At 46.9% G+C, this 20,310-nt stretch overlaps 1 protein-coding gene across 1 annotated transcript in view; it reads left to right on the top strand.

Annotated features, from left to right (window-relative positions):
• The window catches only part of TECTA (tectorin alpha), a 67,595-nt gene that overhangs the window by 12,409 nt on the left and 34,876 nt on the right, over positions 1-20,310 (top strand). The window contains exons 6-10 of the mRNA XM_066365315.1: positions 933-1,345; positions 5,895-6,465; positions 8,760-9,352; positions 11,032-11,605; positions 15,006-15,607. Coding sequence (XP_066221412.1) covers positions 933-1,345; positions 5,895-6,465; positions 8,760-9,352; positions 11,032-11,605; positions 15,006-15,607 — 2,753 coding nt within the window. The remainder of the gene's footprint in view (positions 1-932; positions 1,346-5,894; positions 6,466-8,759; positions 9,353-11,031; positions 11,606-15,005; positions 15,608-20,310) is intronic.

Genomic DNA, 20,310 nt, shown 5'->3' with positions numbered 1-20,310 from the left:
CCCTCAGCCCCAAGATGCTCCCATTCCCATTGAAGGTTGATATTAACAACTGGCAAACTTCAAAATTATTGAGAGGGGAGATCATTGACTTAGGGAAATGATTTTAAAGACGGATCGTCAGCCAAATAAATAGTAGCAAATACTTTCAAAATTAGCACATCCCTTCAAACCAGTACCCTTCCCCTCCACCTCCTGCTCCTCCTGACCGAGATCCTGTTGAGAAGTTCTGCCCAGCAGATAAAGGGAGAAGAGTAGGAAACTTTGACAGGGCCAAGAGTGAGAGAGGACAACCAGTGTAGTTGTAAGTTTTGCCTAAGCAGCGTCTGCAGGATTATTGAGCACTGGAAGGTGCCAAGACGGAGGTCAGCCTTTTCTAGAATCTTCCCAGGAAGACTGGGGTTTAAATGAATACATCTGACTCCTGGTTCATGTAGTTGGCCTTTTCTGGTATATGCTGGGTCCCCCACAAATGTTTGTTGAGTGAGTGGATGAATGGACAACTGAACAATGTTGCTGAGTTACTTGGGTAAGCCGGGCCTTCTTGGGGAATTCCTTCCCTCTTCTGGCTTACAGGAAGGATATAACTCCTGTGGGTCATAGCCTCTCCCATGGATTAAGACAACGTGTCTTCCCTTGAATGAGAGTGTGCTCACCAACATGGAAAGGATCATGCCAAGAGCTCAGGCTGGATTCAGACAGACTGGCTTGGAATCCTGACTCCACCACTGAGTTCCTGAGTGATCTTGGAGGAGTTAGTTACTCAATTTCCCTTAAGCCTCAGTTCCTCACTTATCAAGTGAGGGTGACAATACTTCCCTCATAATGTTCTTTTGTGGATTAAATGGTAGAGGGCAAGTCAAGCATTTAGCCCAGTGCCTGGCCCAGAGGGTAAGTGCTCAATAAATGCTGGCTCTAATGTCGTTATTCCCCAGGACAGTTCCTTCGGCGAGGGGAGGTGTTTTGGGATGACCTGAACTGTACCATCAAGTGCCGCTGTCTGGATTTCAACAATGAGATCTACTGCCAGGAGGCCTCTTGTAGTCCATACGAAGTGTGTGAACCCAGAGGCAAATTCTTCTACTGCAGCCCAGTGGAGACCAGCACGTGCGTGGTGTTTGGGGAGCCACACTATCACACTTTCGACGGCTTCCTCTTTCACTTCCAAGGCTCTTGTGCCTACCTGTTGGCCCGGCAGTGTCTGCAGACTTCCAGCCTCCCCTTCTTCAGTGTGGAAGCTAAGAATGAACACCGGGGGGGCTCGGCTGTCTCCTGGGTGAAGGAGCTCTCGGTGGAAGTGAATGGCTACAAGATTCTCATTCCCAAAGGAAGCTATGGAAAAGTCAAGGTGAGACACCCTCCATCCTTCACAGGGAGATGGAGAAACTGGTGCTTCTTCTGCCTGGGGAAGACTTTCCTAGACCCACTGGTTCTGCTAGGTGCTGTTTGAACCAAAGGGATGCATGACTCTTCCTGCCTTGCAAATACTTTGTAAAATTCTTTGCTCAGCAACATTTCCTTGGTATTAGAGCTGACCTAAGCTCGCTCTTTAACATGCTGTTTATCTTAAAGTGCATTGATCTTCTTGGTTCCCATACAAATACTCACACATACACACACACACACACAGTTCAAACTCAGAAGTAACTGGGAAGAGATAAGTTTAGTTTCTCATGGCTTGAAAGAGTGGTAGCCACATGGCCAGGCCCTGGAGATAGTGCAAACCCATAATTCAGTTCAGCCTTTGATGAACAATTCTCACCCTGCTTACCCCAACCACCACCCAGTTTTCCCAAGAGCAGCCGCTTAATTCTCAGAGAAACCCCCAAATCAATTGGTGTCTTCAGGAGCACCTGGGGAAGGCTTGGTGGCATTTTTAGTGAAGTCTGGGTTGGAAGAGCTTATAAGAGCTTTGCCCCAGTCCCCCTCAAACAGAATCCCTCGCTCCTGTTTTGAAATAAGGCTCTCCAATGCTCTGTTTCAGATGTGCAAATAATCCTTGTCACTGTCCACCTGGCTTCAAGTAGGGACATTGACGAAAACAGGCAGAGCAGAAAGCCACTAGCAGTTACTTAACACCTGGAGGCTCCAGTTTTCACAATGTGAATGAAGACCTTATTGCAACCATGTGTTTATTCAAGCAGTGATAACCAAGGCCCCCAAGGGGTTGATTGCTGCAAGCCCATGCGGTCCTTAATCCCCAAGTATGACGTTCATCACAGAGATTGCAAAGTAGACCTGATGCCAACACAGGGATTTCTTACTGTTTAAATGTGTTGTCATTTTCACTGATGCAGCACGTTCAACACAAGACAGGATTGAGGAGCTAATTCCACTTTCTCTGGTTCTGCCCTTCCTGGGTCTATAGCTTCTCAGTGTCATAATGAGAAAGGTGAGCTATTACTGAGGTTGAAATTCCAATTTGGTTGTTATTTGGTTAGTCTCTCTCGGGACAGTTCTGTATATCAAATCAAAGGTAGAAGTTTAGGCACAGAAGGTCAGAGACTTTCCCCCTTTAAATTTATATCATGCCATGGAGCACTATACTTATTTATCCCTGAAGATACTAACATTTTCAAGCTCGAAAAATGTTCACTAGCTTTCCTGTACTTCCTGTGTTGTGGGGGTGTATATAATAATTGTGGTTGAAAAAGAAAACTTCATGCTTTATTCCTACTTTCCATTTTGACGGAAATTCTTTTCTCACTCACAGTCAGGCTTTTCCTTTAGGGAGGAAGGGGCCCGGACATTCCTTTCAGGCCCTGTAGCCCTGCTGACTCTGTGTGGCTCTTTCCCATCGCCCAAGTGCAGGGCATAGATTCCTCAATGCTCCGTAGCAACAAGGAGACGTGGACGTGAATGTAAATGTCTCAGAAAGAAAAGGTTCTGTGACTCCAACTGCAGGCTAACAATGGCTTCCTTTTCCTTTGGCCAAAAGGCTTCCAAGTTTCTCTGAATCGACCTGCTCTTCTGAGGAGGGGGTTGACTAGGGGGATGGCAGGGTTCCTACCCAGGGTGAAGTGGGGACAGGCAGGGAGAGGGCTGGGAAACAGGAGAGAGTCTGATATACCTGCGAGGCAGCTGACTTCTTCAGACACTCTGGGCCAGGATGGGAATGGCCCCTCATATATGTTCTTGCACTAGAGACCTCCTTCCTCATGTGCTAGGTGGAGGGACTGGGTTCTGTCTATGGATTTTTCCCCTTTGAACTGTTCTCAAGAAACAAAATAGACAAGATAGGATTATATATGCCAATGGGGACCAACAAAAGCCAGCTAAAATATATATGTTGTAACACAGCCTTCTAGCTAATACTTACCAGTTTTTACATTTCTCCCCCAGTAAACCTGAATGATTTAGTATGCTCTGAGGCCAATTAGCATATGGCGATAAGAGCTCCTCTTGGATCTCAGGATGGCTTATTGCTCAGGCATATTCTTCTTGCCTGCTTCCCCCCCTTCAGTCCTACCAGTCTTTAGAGACAGAGATTTGCACATGGTATCTGCCACGGTAAACCTTGGGAGCAATGCTTGCACAGTCTATTATCTCACTCCCTAGATCAGTGGTTGGCAAACTCATTAGTCAACAGAGCCAAATATCAACAGTACAATGATTGAAATTTCTTTTGAGAGCCAATTTTTAAAAACTTAAACTATATAGGAAGGTACATTTCTTATCAAGGTAGCGCCCACACGTGGTATTTTGTGGAAGAGCCACACTCAAGGGGCCAAAGAGCCTCATGTGGCTCGCGAGCTGCAGTTTGCCGACCAGGGCCCTAGATGACTCAGAAAGTAGCAATAATAACGGCACTAAAGTCCCTTGTCCTTCTCATGTGCCAGACATCAGTGTGGGTGCAGTATTGCTATGTGTCCTGTAGGCAGTGCCACCAAGGACTAACCATTCTACCTCAGCCCACAAATGTGATATCTGTGGGTGCTAGGCATGTTAAGTGTGAAAAGGAAGACAATTAACTCTCTCTTTTGGAGGCTGATCAAGCCACCTACTCAACTGAGCCAGACCTTGGGCTTCACTTTGGATTCTCCCCGCATTTCCCACTGTCCACTGCGGAATCCCACCAGGTCCTGCTGAGTGCACCCCGTATATTTGTCCCCTCCGTGTCATTATGTATGTAACTTAGGCCTTCCTCCTCCCTCACTCCTGGATTCTAGCAGCAGTTACCTGTCCGGTTCTCTGCTTCTAATTTTGACATACTTCAATGAGTCTTTCTTGCTGGCCAGACGGGCCTTTCTAGAATGCAAGTCTGTCTAGGTTATTTCCTTTTTTGAAACCTTTTAGGGTTCACCCTACAGAAGAGAAATCCAAAGGGTTTTGTTTTTGTTTTTGTTTTGGTAGGATTTTGTTTTGTCTTGTTTTAAAACATGGCTTTAAAAGCCCTCCAAGGCCTGTTCCCAACACAGAAGCCCACACAATTTTCTAAAAAATAGAAGTCAGATCACGTTAATATTTCCTCTAGACACCCTCTTGGCACACTATCTGGCTCAGGCAAAGCCAAAGTCTTCACAGTGGCTAAAAGGCTCTGCCTGTTGTGGCTGCTCTTATCTCTCTGACATCATCTAGCACTGCCTTGCTCTCTCTGTGACCGAAGCTCTGGCTTCTTGAGGTCCCGGGAGTTCCCTGGCAGGCTCCTCCTGAGACACTCTGTCCCCGATAACAGCACGGTTTGCGCCCTCGTCTCCAATGTCCCCTTCCCGGTGAAGTCTTCCCTGACTATCCTATTTGGAATTAGAAACCCTCTTTCCTAGTATGCTTGGTCCACATTCTCTGCTTTATTTTTCTAACATGCTTAGATATTTTACCTCTTTATTTTGTTTGCTGTTGGTCTCCTCAATTAAAATATGAGATCCATGATGCAGGGATTTTTATCTGTTACTAATCCCTGGCTCTGAGAACAGTGCCTAACATCCAGGAAAGGCCACATCAGTACTTGTTGAACGGGTGGGCCTGGCCCCTGTCCGCAACTCGTCTGTCCAGGCCTTCTCTCTGCGGCACAGTGACCCTGTCCCACACTGCCTCTATTCTTCTCTCCTGGAATTCCTTGCCCCCCACTCCTCCTTTTGCTTCTTCTGTTGATCTTGAAAGACCCAGGTCAGACTTAATTCCCTCTAACAAGCTTTATGTGACTTTCCCAGGCTGGATTGGATTGAGTGCTCGTTCCTCATTTTCCCATTGCATCACCGATGAACACCAGGGGCACACAGTATATCGTCAGTATCATTTGTGGCCCCCTTCCTCAGTAGACTGAGCGGTCAGGAGGGGCAGAAGAAATGATTTTTTTATTCCTTATTTCTCGGCACCTACCATAGTGCTTGGTACCCAGCAGGAGTTCAAATTTGTGGTTGAATGATTCCATGACATTGGTCTGTTATCAGAAGTGACAGGGTGAAACACTCAGAGAATAATACCGGGGCAGCCTCTGTGCTAAGTGCTAAGTTGTGGGGGAACAGTTTATAGCACACACTTCAGCTGAGAACAGGTGTCAGGGAGTGCTAAAGGCATCGAGGGTAGCTGGGACTTAAAGAATGGGTTTAGAGGAGTAAAGAGGAAAAGCAAGGTAATTAGACTTTTCAGAAGAGACAAGAAGCTGGCTCGCCCAAGAGCCAGCAGGAAGAGTTCACAACCACCTGGTCCCCAGAGGAGTCCAGAGTGGCACCAGCAATCTACGTCTCTCACACACAGAGCTCTGAGGGCCCACACCAGCTTGACCCTGAGGTTCCCAGGCCTCTGCCTGAATAGCAGGAAGCCCACTGGAGCCCCGGCAGTGCGGGGCACTGTTCTCTCTGGAGCACTGAGTTGCATTGCCTCCCTTTTCTGACGTTGGCTGGAACCATTGTCCTGGCCCCTGCTTACCTGCCTTTTACTATTATTGTTGTTGGCAGGTTAATGATCTAGTGACTTCTTTGCCCGTCACCTTAGACTTGGGGGCGGTGAAAATCTACCAGAGTGGCGTGTCTACTGCCGTGGAAACGGATTTTGGGCTCTTAGTGACGTTTGACGGCCAGCACTATGCCTCCATTTCCATCCCGGGCTCCTATATAAACTCCACGTGTGGGCTCTGCGGGAACTACAATAAAAACCCCCTGGACGACTTCCTCCGCCCGGACGGCAGGCCAGCCATGTCTGTTCTGGACCTGGGAGAGAGCTGGCGGGTCTACCATGCCGAGTGGAAGTGTGACTCAGGCTGCGTGGACAACTGCACCCAATGCGATGCTGCCACCGAGGCCCTCTACTTCGGCTCTGACTACTGTGGCTTCCTCAACAAGACGGACGGCCCCCTGTGGGAGTGTGGTACTGTCGTGGACCCCACCGCCTTTGTGCACAGCTGTGTGTATGACCTGTGCAGCGTGAGGGACAATGGGACACTCCTCTGTCAAGCCATCCAGGCCTATGCCCTTGTGTGCCAAGCCCTAGGCATTCCGATTGGTGACTGGCGAGTCCAGATTGGGTGTGGTAAGCTGACATCCCATCCAAATGAGAGGCTGTTCTTGTGCAGGGGGGCAGGGAGAGGGTTTCGGGCTCCTCAGAATCCTCCTTGTTAGGATAAATTGTCCGACAGTGGAGGTGAGGCTGAAATATCACAAATTATAACAAATGATCCGTAAAAGCACCATTACTTGTATCCCCCACTTGATATTCTAGCCAGAAAACAAGAAACCACTGATGAGCAGAAGTGGTCTAAAAACATGAACGTGTGGCGGGAAACGTGTGCCCGGAGGATGGCCCTATCACAGGAAAGCAGTGCCAGAGCTGAGCCAGGAGGGGGGTTCTCAGGGGTGCAGGTGGCTATCTTTGTGGCTGAGTAAACGCAGACATTGGCCCGGGTCGTCACAACCAGCCTTTAGTCAAGCCAATCACCTCTCTGTGGAACCAGCAACATTTGCTCCTTGGATCGCTCTTCTCCACTTTCAGCCCCTGTAGGTTTTGTGTCCTGTGCATTTTCACTGACCCGCTCGCTGCTGGGGCTGCAGACAGGGAGTGCGGCAGCCCAGGGAAGGAGCCCTTTCTCTGAAATGCTGAGTGTTTTGGAAAAGCCCCAACAGCGTGGGGAAATCCACTTTCTTTTGGATTATACTTTTGGATTCAGCATTTTATCCCATTTAGTCAGCTCATCATTTTTTCCTTCTAGCCCACTTCAACCTGTCTTTTTTTTCTTAGATATGCACATTTTTATTTTTTTTTTATTTTTAAGTGAGAGGACAGGAGATAGTAAGACATGCACCCCAACCGGAATTCACCTGGCTGCCCCCCACCCCTGTCTAGGGCTGATGCTCGAATCCACTGAGCTGTCCTCAGCGCCTGGGGCTGACATTCAAACCAATCAAGCCCTGGCTGCAAGAAGGGAAGAGAGAGAGAAGGGAGAGAGGGAGAGGAAGAGAAGCAGATGGACATTTCTCATGTGTGCTCTGACTGGGGTTTGAACCTGGGATGTCCTCACACTGTGCCAATGCTCCATCCACTGAACCAATAACCAGGGCCGCTATGCAAAATTTTAAAATAAGCAAATAAAAAACAGCTACTTGGAATTTTGTTTCTTTCCTGGTCCTTGGTTTTCTCCATATGAGTAAACAGAAAATTATAATCCACGCTTTTGAGAGTGTTATAGAGTTGAGAAGACTTAATAATTTCTTTAAGTTCCAAGGTCAGAGGGAGATTTTTATCTGATCAGTATAGGGTGCATTCACATAACTGATCACATATCAGATTCAATTCTAAGAGTACTGGTCAAACTAAGAGATGGCGTATTTATTTTATCTCCTTGAAACTGACCATCCTCTATAATGTCTGGAGCATCCAAATTCTGATTCAAGTTTAAATTAAATATGACTTTTCTTTGATTTTTTTATAATCCAAAAGCATCCAAATTGCCTAACTAAATTCTCGCCTATAGTGGCTATTTTTCCCCCAGTGTTAAACTGCTTTCCTATCTTCCCCATTCCTCTCTCTCCCCCCTCTCCCTCCCTCTAGCGTCAGTGAGATGAGTCATATGTAATTAAGAGAACTGGTTTACCAGGCCCATGAGCCCTTGCCTTTTGAATTTAACCAGATCCAAATATTTTACGTAAACTTGGATGTTCTTAAAATAAGAATCACAGGTTTCTTAGGCAAGAAGGCCGTCGGAGGCACATGGTTCTTATACAAATCCAGTCTCCTGGAAGAACGGGCATGCAATTCTTTCCAGATAGCCAGATTCTTTCTTATTTGTAATGTTCCAGTGAATTCATTTTTGCAATGTTCTTTGGTTACTCAGGTATTTTTCAGTACCTACTTGTTAGAAATTTTGTATTTTCAAATTCCTCCTTTCACGGTTACATTTTTCATTTCTCCTGCAAGTTGAATTTATTTCCTCCTAAGAATGGGCCACCCCCTTTAAAATCAGAACAACTTACATGTCATTGCTTGAGGATCTTAAAACATCATAATGGCTGTAGATCACCAAACAGTTAACTCTATATTGAACAATCTATTGTCTAGTTAGGAAAGCAACCTGGAGTTTAACGGTCGCATGACAGTCAAAGTTCCCAAGTCAATCATGTGTCTCAACAGTTTTTAGGAAAGCAGTTGAGCTTGTTTCCACAGACACAACCTCAAGTCCCTCTTTCCCGGAGGAGTGGCCACTTGGCCCTCGCTCTAGGAGCTAAATGGAAGATGCTCATTTCCTCCAGGCCCCATGCATGGTGGCTTCCGGCCATTAGCACCTGGGTCATTGACGGTGTTGTCATGCTCTCTTCTCTCCCCCACACCAGTGTCCACGGTACAGTGTCCAAACTTCAGCCACTACTCCGTGTGCACCAGCAGCTGCCCCGACACCTGCTCAGACCTCACGGCCTCTCAGAACTGCGCCACGCCCTGCACGGAGGGCTGTGAGTGCAACGAAGGCTTTGTCCTCAGCACCAGCCAGTGCGTCCCGCTGCACAAGTGTGGCTGTGACTTTGACGGCCACTACTACACCATGGGGGAGTTCTTCTGGGCCACAGCCAACTGCACGGTGCAGTGCCTGTGCGAGGAGGGCGGTGACGTGTACTGCTTCAATAAGACCTGCCGGGGTGGGGAGGTGTGCACGGTGGAGGACGGCTACCGCGGCTGCTTCCCCAAGCGGGAGACCGTGTGCCTGCTCAGCCAGAACCAGGTGCTACACACCTTCGACGGGGCCGCCTACGCCTTCCCCTCTGAGTTCTCCTACACGCTGCTCAAGACCTGCCCCGAGCATCCGGAGTACTTGGAAATCGACATCAACAAGAAGAAGCCTGATGGGGGGCCTGCCTGGCTACGAGGTCTTCGGATCCTGGTGGCTAACCAGGAAGTCAAGATAGGAGGAGTTGGGGCTTCTGAAGTCAAGGTAAGACCCCTGCTTTCCTGCTGCCCTGGAGTGGGGGTGGGGGTTCTGATGAGTCCCTCAGGTGAAGAAGCTATATTCTTCAGGCTCTTTTTGCCTCTGACCATGAATGAATTCTAGAAAGGCAACAACTCCAAAATGGGAGCATCCTCTAACTGTAGGCACCAAATAAGAGTCCAAAAGGGTGGAGAAATGGAGTGAAGCTAAAATTTCTCGAATTGGATAGATATAACAGGACTAGCTCTCCACAATGGTAAATACTCATGGGACGTTTACTATGAGCCCAGCACTGTTCTATATTGCATCTAATCCTACCAGATATGTAGTATTATTCTCCTTTTAAATAAGAGAACACTGAGGCACAGAGAGGTTTGGCCACTACCTCAGGGACACACAGTCATAAAATGGGAGTCGGGTCCCGGTGGGCTGGCTCCAGTGTCCATGCTCTCCACCCTGTAGTATACCCACTCTCCCACCTGTAATGGGAATCCTTATAAGGTAATGCAAAGGGTGCCTACTACAGTGCCCTCTGCCCCTCTGACCTGGTCTAAAATGCCCACTATCACACATCTAAACTCATAGATCATTAGCTCTAGAAAGAATCTTAAGAATAATCTAGTGCAATTTCTTGTCTTCACATGATGATCACAGTATGCTACCTTAGGAATGCGGACCTCAGAGCTAAGTCATCGTACAGCTGGGATGACAGAGCGAGGGGACCTTCCTTGTCCCAGGTTAACATGCTTTTCATAGTATCACATGAAGTTTAAATATTTTTTAAGTGGGAGGAGGAGAGATAGATAGACCTCCGCAATTGCTCTGAGTAGGCTCCACCTGGAAACCCCTCAGCTATCCTCAGTGCCTGAGGCCGACACTTGGACCAACCGAACTATCCTCAGCGCCTGGGGCCACGCTTGAACTATTCAAGCCACTGGCTGTGGGAGGAGGAGAGGGAGAGAAGGGGAGAGGGAGAAGAAGAGAAGCAGATGGTTACTTCTCATGTGTGCCCTGATAAGGAATCGAACCCAGGATGTCCGCACACCAGGCCGATGATGCTCTATCCACTGAGCCAGTGGGCCAGGATGAAGATTAATTTAGAAAACAAAAATCAAAGCAGCACTGTACAAGGACAAAATAAAACACACATTTGCAAACTGTAAGGGCTGTGTTTTCCTTTCTGTTGACACACTGGCAAAGATCAATTTTTTAAAAGAATCGTAGGAGATAGATATGAGGATGGGCAGCTGAATAATGAGATGTACATGCTATGTCCCCAAGGGGCTCGGACACAGGCAAAGTAAGATTTAAAGGAAAAGAAAGGAGCCAGAAACATGGGGGGAAGGGGCTCAGTCTGTGAAGAAGTGTCAGGCAGTAGGAGGAAGCCACATATGGAAGACAACTTGCTCACACTTCAGTTTGGTTTGGGGCTAGCCTACAGTCTTGTGCATATGGAAATAAACAGCAAATGTGTTGAATCAGAGGAGTCTAGAAGTAAAAAAAAACAGAGGTGCCGGGGGGGAAAAACAGTTGGTGTCTGTCTGGGTGGATTCTACAGACCGTCAGCTTCTTGACACTTCTCAAAGCGCCAGTCCTTGGGCAGAGTCGTGCCTTTGTTCCCAGCCTGGAGAATTGTGAGCCCCCTGTGTGTAGCTGGAACTGATGGTCGTGATTTGCTTTTTCAGTTGAATGGTCAGGAAGTGGAATTACCTTTTTTCCATCTTTCGGGGAAGCTGGAAATCTACCGAAGCAAAAACAGCACGACAGTGGAGTCCAAGGGCATCGTGAGCGTCCAGTACTCAGACACAGGTCTGCTCTACATCCGGCTCTCCACCACCTACTTCAATTGCACCGGGGGCTTGTGTGGCTTCTTCAATGCCAACGCCAGCGACGAGTTCTGTCTCCCCAACGGCAAGTGCACGGACAACCTGGCAGTGTTCCTGGAAAGCTGGACAACTTTCGAGGAGATCTGCAATGGGGAGTGTGGGGACCTGCTGAAGGCCTGCAACAACGACTCAGAGCTGCTCAAGTTTTATCGGAGCCGCTCCAGGTGTGGCATCATCAACGACCCCTCCAACAGCTCCTTTCTGGAGTGCCACGGGGTGGTCAATGTCACCGCCTACTACCGCACCTGCCTTTTTCGCCTCTGCCAGAGCGGAGGCAACGAGTCGGAGCTCTGTGACTCTGTGGCTCGGTATGCAAGCGCTTGCAAGAATGCCGACGTGGAGGTGGGCCCCTGGCGAACCTATGACTTCTGCCGTAAGTTGGGGCTACATTATGCGGGAGGCCAACTGGGGGTGGGACTAGATGGGACAGTGACTATTCTCAGGACTTCTCTTCCTGAAGAATGGAGCTTAAGGACAATCTCATACCTGTGCACACCTTCCCTCGTCTGATGTGTCTGCTGGAAGTTTCTATTACCCTACACCAAACTGTTTCTCCCCTTTGTTTTTATTTCTAATTACACGATATCTCTTCATTGTAGAACAATTAGTCATCCTTTTGACTGGTGCTTTTATCTAACACATATCACGTCAAAGGACTAGAAATCTCTGCGATGCCTCCCTTGGTGCCTTCTCTCTTGGCAAAGAAGTCCCCATTCATTTGAATGGAAGTGGATCAGTCGGTGCCTTTCATGGCATAGAGATTAGCACTGCTCCCTGGGGCAAACTTGACAATGGCTATCGAAAGAATCTCATATTGCTGGTTTTTTATTTTGTTCCCAGAGTACCAGAATATCTAACCCCTCTCAGCAGGGCAGTGGTAGTTCTAGGAGCCTCCTATGTGGGCTTTTGACATGCCTGTTACTTTCTTACTTTCTAGCATTAAAGAAAAAATGTTTTGCACTCATCTCTTAACCTTCCCCAGTCCCAGACTAAAATCAGCCATTACTCCAAGAAGCCTGGACTCCTTCTGGTGGGAAAAGTGTTACAAACCAAGGTCTGTGTGAGGCTTAACCATTGCTACTAGAGTATTCTTGCTTTACCTCTAAGCCTTTTCAAAAGAAACAACTTAGAGCGAAGAACTTTCTCTCTCTCTCTCTCTCTCTCTCTGTTTCACACACACACACACACACACACACACACACACACACACACACATCTTTTTAAATCTGGCTTCTGAACCTGGAAGTTTGAGGTACACATGGAGTGTTTGGTGGCTGTTACCTCAAAAACAGGCAGTCATATACCCGGTGAACCTTAATAACCACACTTGGGAAGAATTAATAGAAGATGCTGTGAATCCGAAAGCTGGCATTCTGGGAGCATGCTCTTCCCACGAAGTCACCTACAGGGAGAGAGTTTCCAAGGCTCCTCCTGACCACGGCATCTAGTTGGACCTCACAGAGTTTCCCTAAAGCCTTCCCTTTAATTCACGTCCCTCCTACTCCTTTGTGCCGCCTCCAGTTTATCTCCTGTGCTCTCTGTTCCTGCTCCGGCTCTCAGCCTTCTGTGCAGAGCTCAGTCACGGCATGGAATTACTCTGTCTGCCCCATACCGAATCCATTCTGTGGCCAGGCTGTGTCTGTGCCAGTCTGTTAAGACTCTGATCCCCTGCCCAGCAGGAAGTGTCCCTAGATTGTTTTCTGTACTGCCTGGAACATAGTTTGGTGGCATTGTTTGTATGAAGTAAGTGCACTGGGATGGTGATGAGCCCCTCTTTTCCTGGAAGAGGTGGCCTCTGAGAATAGCATCTCACCACCCCTTATCTGGACCACAGAGCTGGAAGAAGCTCTTGTAAGTGCCTTTTACATAGAGAGACATGCAGGCAGAAGCAGGGCTTCTTATGGCGAAGGGCCAGGGCTCAAATGTGAGATATCCTCTGGGATGTCTTGTCCAGACCTTCTGCACATGGGTCTGGAGAGAAAAACTGGATCGTGCACACTTGATTAATCAACTCACCGGGTGCTACGGAGTTGATGTGCATGGACGGGGTCTTGCAGCATGGTGGGGGAGACTGGACAACAAGTTGCAAAGCAGGAACACAGTCTTCTTTGAACTTAGAGACAACCACTGCTTCTGCGTAGATATATTGAGCCAGCCCTCTTGTTGGCAGAGCCAGGACACCCAATTAAAATAATTTCACAGAGACATTTCAGGGACCAGGGGCTGTTTATTACCTACAGCTGTATGTCCCAGACTTTCCGACAAACTCAGACAACACAATATGTCGTGAAGCGAGAGCTATTTAAGTAAGTCATGTTGTTTGCTATCACTGCAAACCAGCAGTCAGTGCTACAACATTCATAATTTAGAGACAAATGTGAAAATCCCTCCATACAGACATATTTAATCAGTGCTGAACTCGCCTTCAACTCCAGTGTGGTATGGTGGTGTTGTCAGTGGGGGTGGAGGTAGTCCTTCAGCCCAGGGGAAAATGATTGCTTTCAGTACCCAGAGCAGGACCGTTGAGCCAGCACTTGTGGGCAGAGCTATTTGCCACGCAGTTTCATTCTCTGTATCATCCCTTGTGTCCTTGGATTCGGAAACACTATGAAGGAGTAACAGTATGCCCAAGAGCTAAAAAAAAAAAAAAAAAAATGTTAAAGACAAGAGTTTATCCTCCCGGGAGATGGTGGGGACATTTGCACGGCTTTAGACTACACAGACCTGTAGGTAGATTTCTTCTGTGCTCCTGGATTCTTCTCTGCCTGTGTCAAATTTGGACAAACTAAAATAATACAAAGGATGGGAAGATTCCCAGAGCTCCGCAGTGAGCAGCATGTGCTGGCATTATTGTACGTGCCGTGCTCTGTGACGCAGAGACTCCGTCTCTCAAGGAAGGCGTCTGGGCAGAAGTGCAATTTGAAGTGACACTTGAAGAACAGGTGGGATGTGGCTTTGTGAGGACCGTCCAGGTGGGGGAGAGTGTGTGCAAAGGCGGCAGAGGTGACCGTATACAGCAGGTAGTGTGGAGGTGGAAGAGGCCAGAACACAGCTGATGAGAGAAATGAGAGTCAAAGGGAAAGACCAGTTTGTAGAGTAAAAGTACCCTGCAGAAAGCCCATCCGTCAAAGAAGAAAGTGTGAAGGGTGAGGGCATTCAGACTCTACTGTGGACTTATTATGAGCTTCTGATGCTCAGAGCAGCCGGGCGACGGAAGTATTGTCCCTATTTAATAAAAGAAGAAACTGAAGCTCAGAGATGGTATCCACAGCATTTGTTCTTGACAGGACGTGGTCTCTCCGGGGTTTTTGAGTCAGGAAACGTAGAGTCAGGAGATCCGGGTTCAGATCTCGCTCCAGGATTTATTAGCAGGATTAAGTTAAGTCACTGAACTTCAGTCTCCTCATCTATAAGATAGGGATGATAAGACTTTCCTTCCTTTCTAGGTCATTGCAAAGTTACACTGAAGTGCCTAGAACAGTGTCTGGCATGTAGCAGGAGCTCCATACAGGCTTACAGTCTTGGAATCTTCTGCACTGAAAGCTAAGGGCACTGGAGGGGCACATGAGTGAGGGGTTCACTGGGCCTTTGATGACCCAAATGAGGGTGACATGGCATATATCGAGCTCACTGTGCTGTCAAGTAAGAGTATACACACGGTACACCCACAGGCGCACATACACGTACACACTTGCATGCTAATGAGTGCACCCACACAGTGCTTGTGACCTCTGCCCCTTTCTCAAGCCTGTCTTTTCCTTGCTCACCCTCAGCTCTGGAATGCCCAGAGAACAGCCATTTTGAGGAGTGCATGACGTGTACGGAGACCTGCGAGACGCTGGCCCTGGGCCCCATCTGTGTGGACACCTGCTCTGAGGGGTGTCAGTGCGACGAGGGCTATGCCCTGCAAGGCAGCCAGTGCGTCACCCGGAGCGAGTGCGGCTGCAACTTTGAGGGGCACCAACTGGCCACCAATGAGACCTTCTGGGTGGACCTGGACTGCCAGATCTTCTGCTATTGCAACGGCACAGACAACAGCGTCCACTGTGAGTCCATCCCCTGCAAGGATGACGAGTACTGTATGGAGGAGGGTGGCCTGTACTACTGCCAGGCCCGCACCGACGCCTCCTGCATTGTCTCGGGCTACGGCCACTACCTGACCTTTGACGGCTACCCATTCGACTTCCAGACCAGCTGCCCGCTCATCCTGTGCACCACAGGAAACAGGCCAAGCTCAGACACTTTCCCCAAGTTCATCGTCACAGCCAAGAATGAAGATCGGGACCCGTCGCTGGCCTTGTGGGTCAAGCAGGTGGATGTGACCGTGTATGGCTACAGCATAGTGATTCACAGGGCTTATAAGCACACCGTGCTGGTGAGTAGTCACGGGCCAGTCCCCAGGGAGGGAGTCGTGGGGACATGTGGACAAGGGTCCTGGGTCAGCAAGCCAGGCCGCAGCTGAATCAGGCTGGTTCAGAATCTAAGGAAAAACAGATAGAATGTTGGAGCACAGAGGGTCCCTGGAGAGTTTGTCTCTTTATCTTACAGATAAGGAAACTGAGCCTTAGAGAGAAAAATGATCTTCCCAAGTCACAGGCAGCAATTTAAGCACCAGCTCTAAAAAATGGTAGCTTTCATATTGTAGCAGAGTAGGTTGGAGAGACCACAGTCCTAGATTCAAATCCCAGCTTGGCTCTCGCTGTGTGGCCTGGGGCAGTCACTCCATCTGTCAAAGAAAGCAGTGCCCAGAGAAGAGCAGGCATCTAAGGTGGTTCTATTGTCTAATTCATCTTCTTCCCACTTTGGGGATTATAAATGATAATTGATCTATTCACATTTTTTTATTCTTCTTGATTCAGTTTTGGAAGATACTATTTTTCTAAAAATGTATCCACTTTTACCACAGTGTCCAATTTGTTGGCATATTGTTGTTTGGAATATTTTCTCATAATCTTTTTTATTTCTGTGTTGTCAGTTTTACTTCACCTCTTTCATCTCTGATTTTATTTATATGTGCCTTCTCTCTTTTTTTTCTTGATTAGTCTGGTTATAGTCTTGTCAATTTTGTTTATCTTTTCAAAGAATCAGTTTTTGGTTTCACTGATCTTCCATATACTTCTTTTTAGTCTCTCTGTCACTTACTTCCGCTCTGATTTTCATTATTTTCTTTCTTCTACTCACTTTGGTACTTGTCGTTCTTTTTCTGGTTTCCTGAAGTGTAATGTTAGATGGTTTATTTGAGATTTCACTTCTTTTTTGAGGTGGGGCTATTGTTATGTTACACTTTTTCCCTTTAGGACTGCTTTTGTTGTGGCCCATAGATCTTGGGTTGTTGTGTGTTCGTTTTTATTTGTCTCAAGGGAGCTTTTTACTATTTTGTTGATCTCATCGATAATCCATTCATTGTTTAACAAGATGTTATTTAGTCTCCATGTGTTTGTGTGTGGGTTTTTTTCTTATAATTGATTTCCAGCTTCATATCTTTGTGGCTAGAGAAGATGCTTGATACGATTTTAATCTTAAATTTACTGAGACTTGTTTTGTGTCCTAACGTGGTCTATCCTTGAAAATGTTGCATGTGCACTTGAAAAGGATGTATAATATATTCTGCTGCTTTGGGGTGAAATGCTCTGAAAATGTCAATTGAATCCTTCTGGTCTAGCATGTCATTTAAGGCTGCTGATTGCTGGCTGGTGTTCTGTCTGGAGGGTCTATCCATTGAGGCCAGATGTTAAAGTCCTCTACACCGCTGATCTCTGCTCTCCTGTCCCTCAGTATTTGCTGTATATACACAACGGGGCAGAAGTAGGTTTATGGTTGAGAGTATGTGAAACAGAGTTTATTCTTGTATTGGTATTTATTTATTATTGTATTATCTTCCATACAAACAACTGCCAACCGACTCTGCCCCACCTGTATCTAGTGCTGTTATGGTGGGTGCATAAGCGTTCACTACAGTTATATCCTCTTGTTGGATTGACCCCTTTGTCATTACGTAGTGTCCCTCTTTGTCTCTTTAAAACATTTTTTTTAAGTCTATTTGGTCTGATGGAGGTATTGCTACCCCAGCTTTTGAAAAATTTCCATTTGCATGAAATGTTTTTACATCTTTTTACTTTCTGTCTTTGTCTTTCATTCCGAGATAGTCACTTTTAAACAGCATGTTTGTTTTCTTATCCATTCAGTTACCCTAAGTATTGTGCTTGGAGCATTTTTGACATTCTATTTAAAGTGATTATTGGTAGGTTTGTATTTTTTGTCATTTTATGCTTTATAACTATGTTCCTTTTTTTTCCTTTCTTTTTCTTAAAGAAGTCTCTTTAATATTTCTTGGAATACTGGTTTGGTGGTAATAAATTCTTTTAGATTTTCTTTGTCTGGGAAGCTCTTTATTACACATTTAATTTTAAATGATAGATTTGCTGGGTAGAGCAGTCTTTCTTATCATCACTTTGAATATTTCATGCCAATCCTTTCTGGCCTGAAATGTTTCTATTGAGAAATCAGCTGACAGTCTTATGGGAGCTCCCTTGTAGATAACTGTATTTTTGTTACTGCATTAAGCTTCTCTCTTTGTCTTTAAACATTGCCATTTTAATTGTGATGTGTCTTGGTGTGGGCCACTTTGGATTCTTCTTGTTTGGGACTCTCTGTGCTTCCTGGATCTATGTGTCTTTTTCTTTCACCAGGTTAAGGAAGTTTTCTCCAAAAAGAGTTGAAAGGGAAGGGCGTCTAAGTTTCTTCGGGCTGCCTTCGTAAAGTATCACAGGCTAGGTGGCTTAAAACAACAGAAACTTATTCTCTTCAAGTTCTGGAGGCAAGGGGTACAAAATCAGTGTGTTAGGAGGGCCATACTTCCTCTAAGAGTCTAGGGAAAATTCTGTTCCAGGCCTCTTTCCGAGAATGCGGTGGTTGTAGGTGAGCCTTGGCTTGTCTAACTCCAGTCCCTTGCCTCTGTCTTTATATGGATTTTTTTTCTCTGTCTTCTGTTTCTCTATGACAAATCTCTCTCTCTCTTTTTTGAGACACTAGTCATTGGATTTAGAGCCCACTCTAATCTAATATGATCTTATCTAAACTCAATTACATCTACAAAGACCCCACTTTCAAATAAGGTCACATTTACAGGTACTGGGGGTTAAGATGTGAATGTATCTTTTGGTGGACATAATTTAACGCACTACAGGGGTAATTAGAGAATAATGAGGAAGGATTATTCATCAAGGAGAAATTGATTAAATGGATAAGGGGACTCCTTGCCAGGGCTCAACTTTCTAAGTCACCCAGGCATACTAAACACCAAAGCTGGGAATAGAGCATATAGCTTTTAAATCTGTGACAATAAGACCACGTTCAGGATGCATTGAAGTTCCTCTTCTTCAGGGGCATGGGAGATAGATTTAGCATTTCCTTTGAATTATTAATACGCATTACAGGATCTGCTTGTTCAATGATTTCCATTTGTTTTTCCCATGCCATTATTAGTCACCTTCTCCCCCTAAGAGAAGAATAATGGCCATCACACTGACAGTGTGCAGTGGAGTTCCAAGCAAAATATGCAGAGCCCTGGGTCATTGCTTGTACTGTCAGAAGTAGAAGTGACATAGGAGTGATTCTTTGGGACACAGGGTCGCTCTATGACTCTGACCTTTCTCTGAATTTAGCAGTAGTAGAGGACATGGGAAAATGCACTAAGCCAAGAAAAACTAGAAATAAATATGCTATCTGTGTACTAAATAGGGTTCTGGGGATGAGCAACAGAAGGTGAGTCAGTCTGGGGGCACAGAAGCAGCCCCCATTTTGGCCAGCCTCAGCCAGAGCTCAGTAGAGATGACCTCTTAGCCGAGTCCAGCATGGTCCAGCCGGAGTGCAGGTTTTTGTCAGATTGCCAAACCTGTAGCCATCCGAGAAGAATGAGGTTTTGGCCATTACTCTAGCTCTAATTAGTTTGAGGAGGTTATATTGATGCTTATTATATTGGTGCCGAGTTTTGCTAGGAAAAAGAAAAAATGAATAAAATATGGCTTTTGTCCTAAGGGAATTCAGGGTCTTGTGGGAAAGACAAATGTATTCCCAGGGAATGTGGATGTCGTGTCATGTGCTACAAAAATGGAGGGTCCCGGGAGCACAGGGAATAGGTTGTCTAAGCTGGCAGGGCTTCAGGGGATGCCATCTGGGAAAGATGACCCAGAACAGAGCCCCAAAGGAGTACGTTAGCTGGGCCAGGAATGGCGTAAGGGTTTGCCACAAAAGGGAAGCATCAGTGAAGGCCCAGAGTAAGAGCAAAGTGTGGGGTACGAGGGGACTTCAGACACCAGAGCAGGCTAATCAGGACCAGCTGTTTAAAGGGAAGTTCTCCACTAAAAGTCTAATATGTAGAGCGTTGGCCTAGCGTGCGGAGGACCCGGGTTCGATTCCCGGCCAGGGCACACAGGAGAAGCGCCCATTTGCTTCTCCACCCCTCCGCCGCGCTTTCCTCTCTGTCTCTCTCTTCCCCTCCCGCAGCCAAGGCTCCATTGGAGCAAAGATGGCCCGGGCGCTGGGGATGGCTCTGTGGCCTCTGCCTCAGGCGCTAGAGTGGCTCTGGTCGCAACATGGCGACGCCCAGGATGGGCAGAGCATCGCCCCCTGGTGGGCAGAGCGTCACCCCATGGTGGGCGTGCTGGGTGGATCCCGGTCAGGCGCATGCGGGAGTCTGTCTGACTGTCTCTCCCTGTTTCCAGCTTCAGAAAAATGAAAAAAAAAAAAAAAGTCTAATATGCGGCCTTATTTACAACAGTTAAATATTTAAAATACATTTTCCCACACTCATTCCCAGGCCCTCTTCTCCTCTCCACGCCTCCCTCCTCCATCCACAAGGCTTTGCTTCTGTACCGACCCCTTCCTTTCTCTGCCTCCTCTCTCTGTTCCCCCTTCCTCTCCATTTCTCACTCACAGAGAGATGGAGCAGTGACGACAGGATGAAGGTGGCATTTATGGGACTTCAGAGGTGTGTCTTTCTCAGGGTTCTCCTGGGCAGTGGCAGCCTCCACAAGCCCTTAGCATGAATCCCATTAGATTGTCTCCCTAAGGTGCGCC

The sequence above is a fragment of the Saccopteryx leptura genome, chromosome 2, assembly GCF_036850995.1.
Source record: "Saccopteryx leptura isolate mSacLep1 chromosome 2, mSacLep1_pri_phased_curated, whole genome shotgun sequence".
Taxonomy (NCBI): Eukaryota; Metazoa; Chordata; class Mammalia; order Chiroptera; family Emballonuridae; genus Saccopteryx; species Saccopteryx leptura.
Note: the sequence above shows the minus strand (reverse complement) of the source record. Positions and strands in the feature narration are given on the sequence as shown.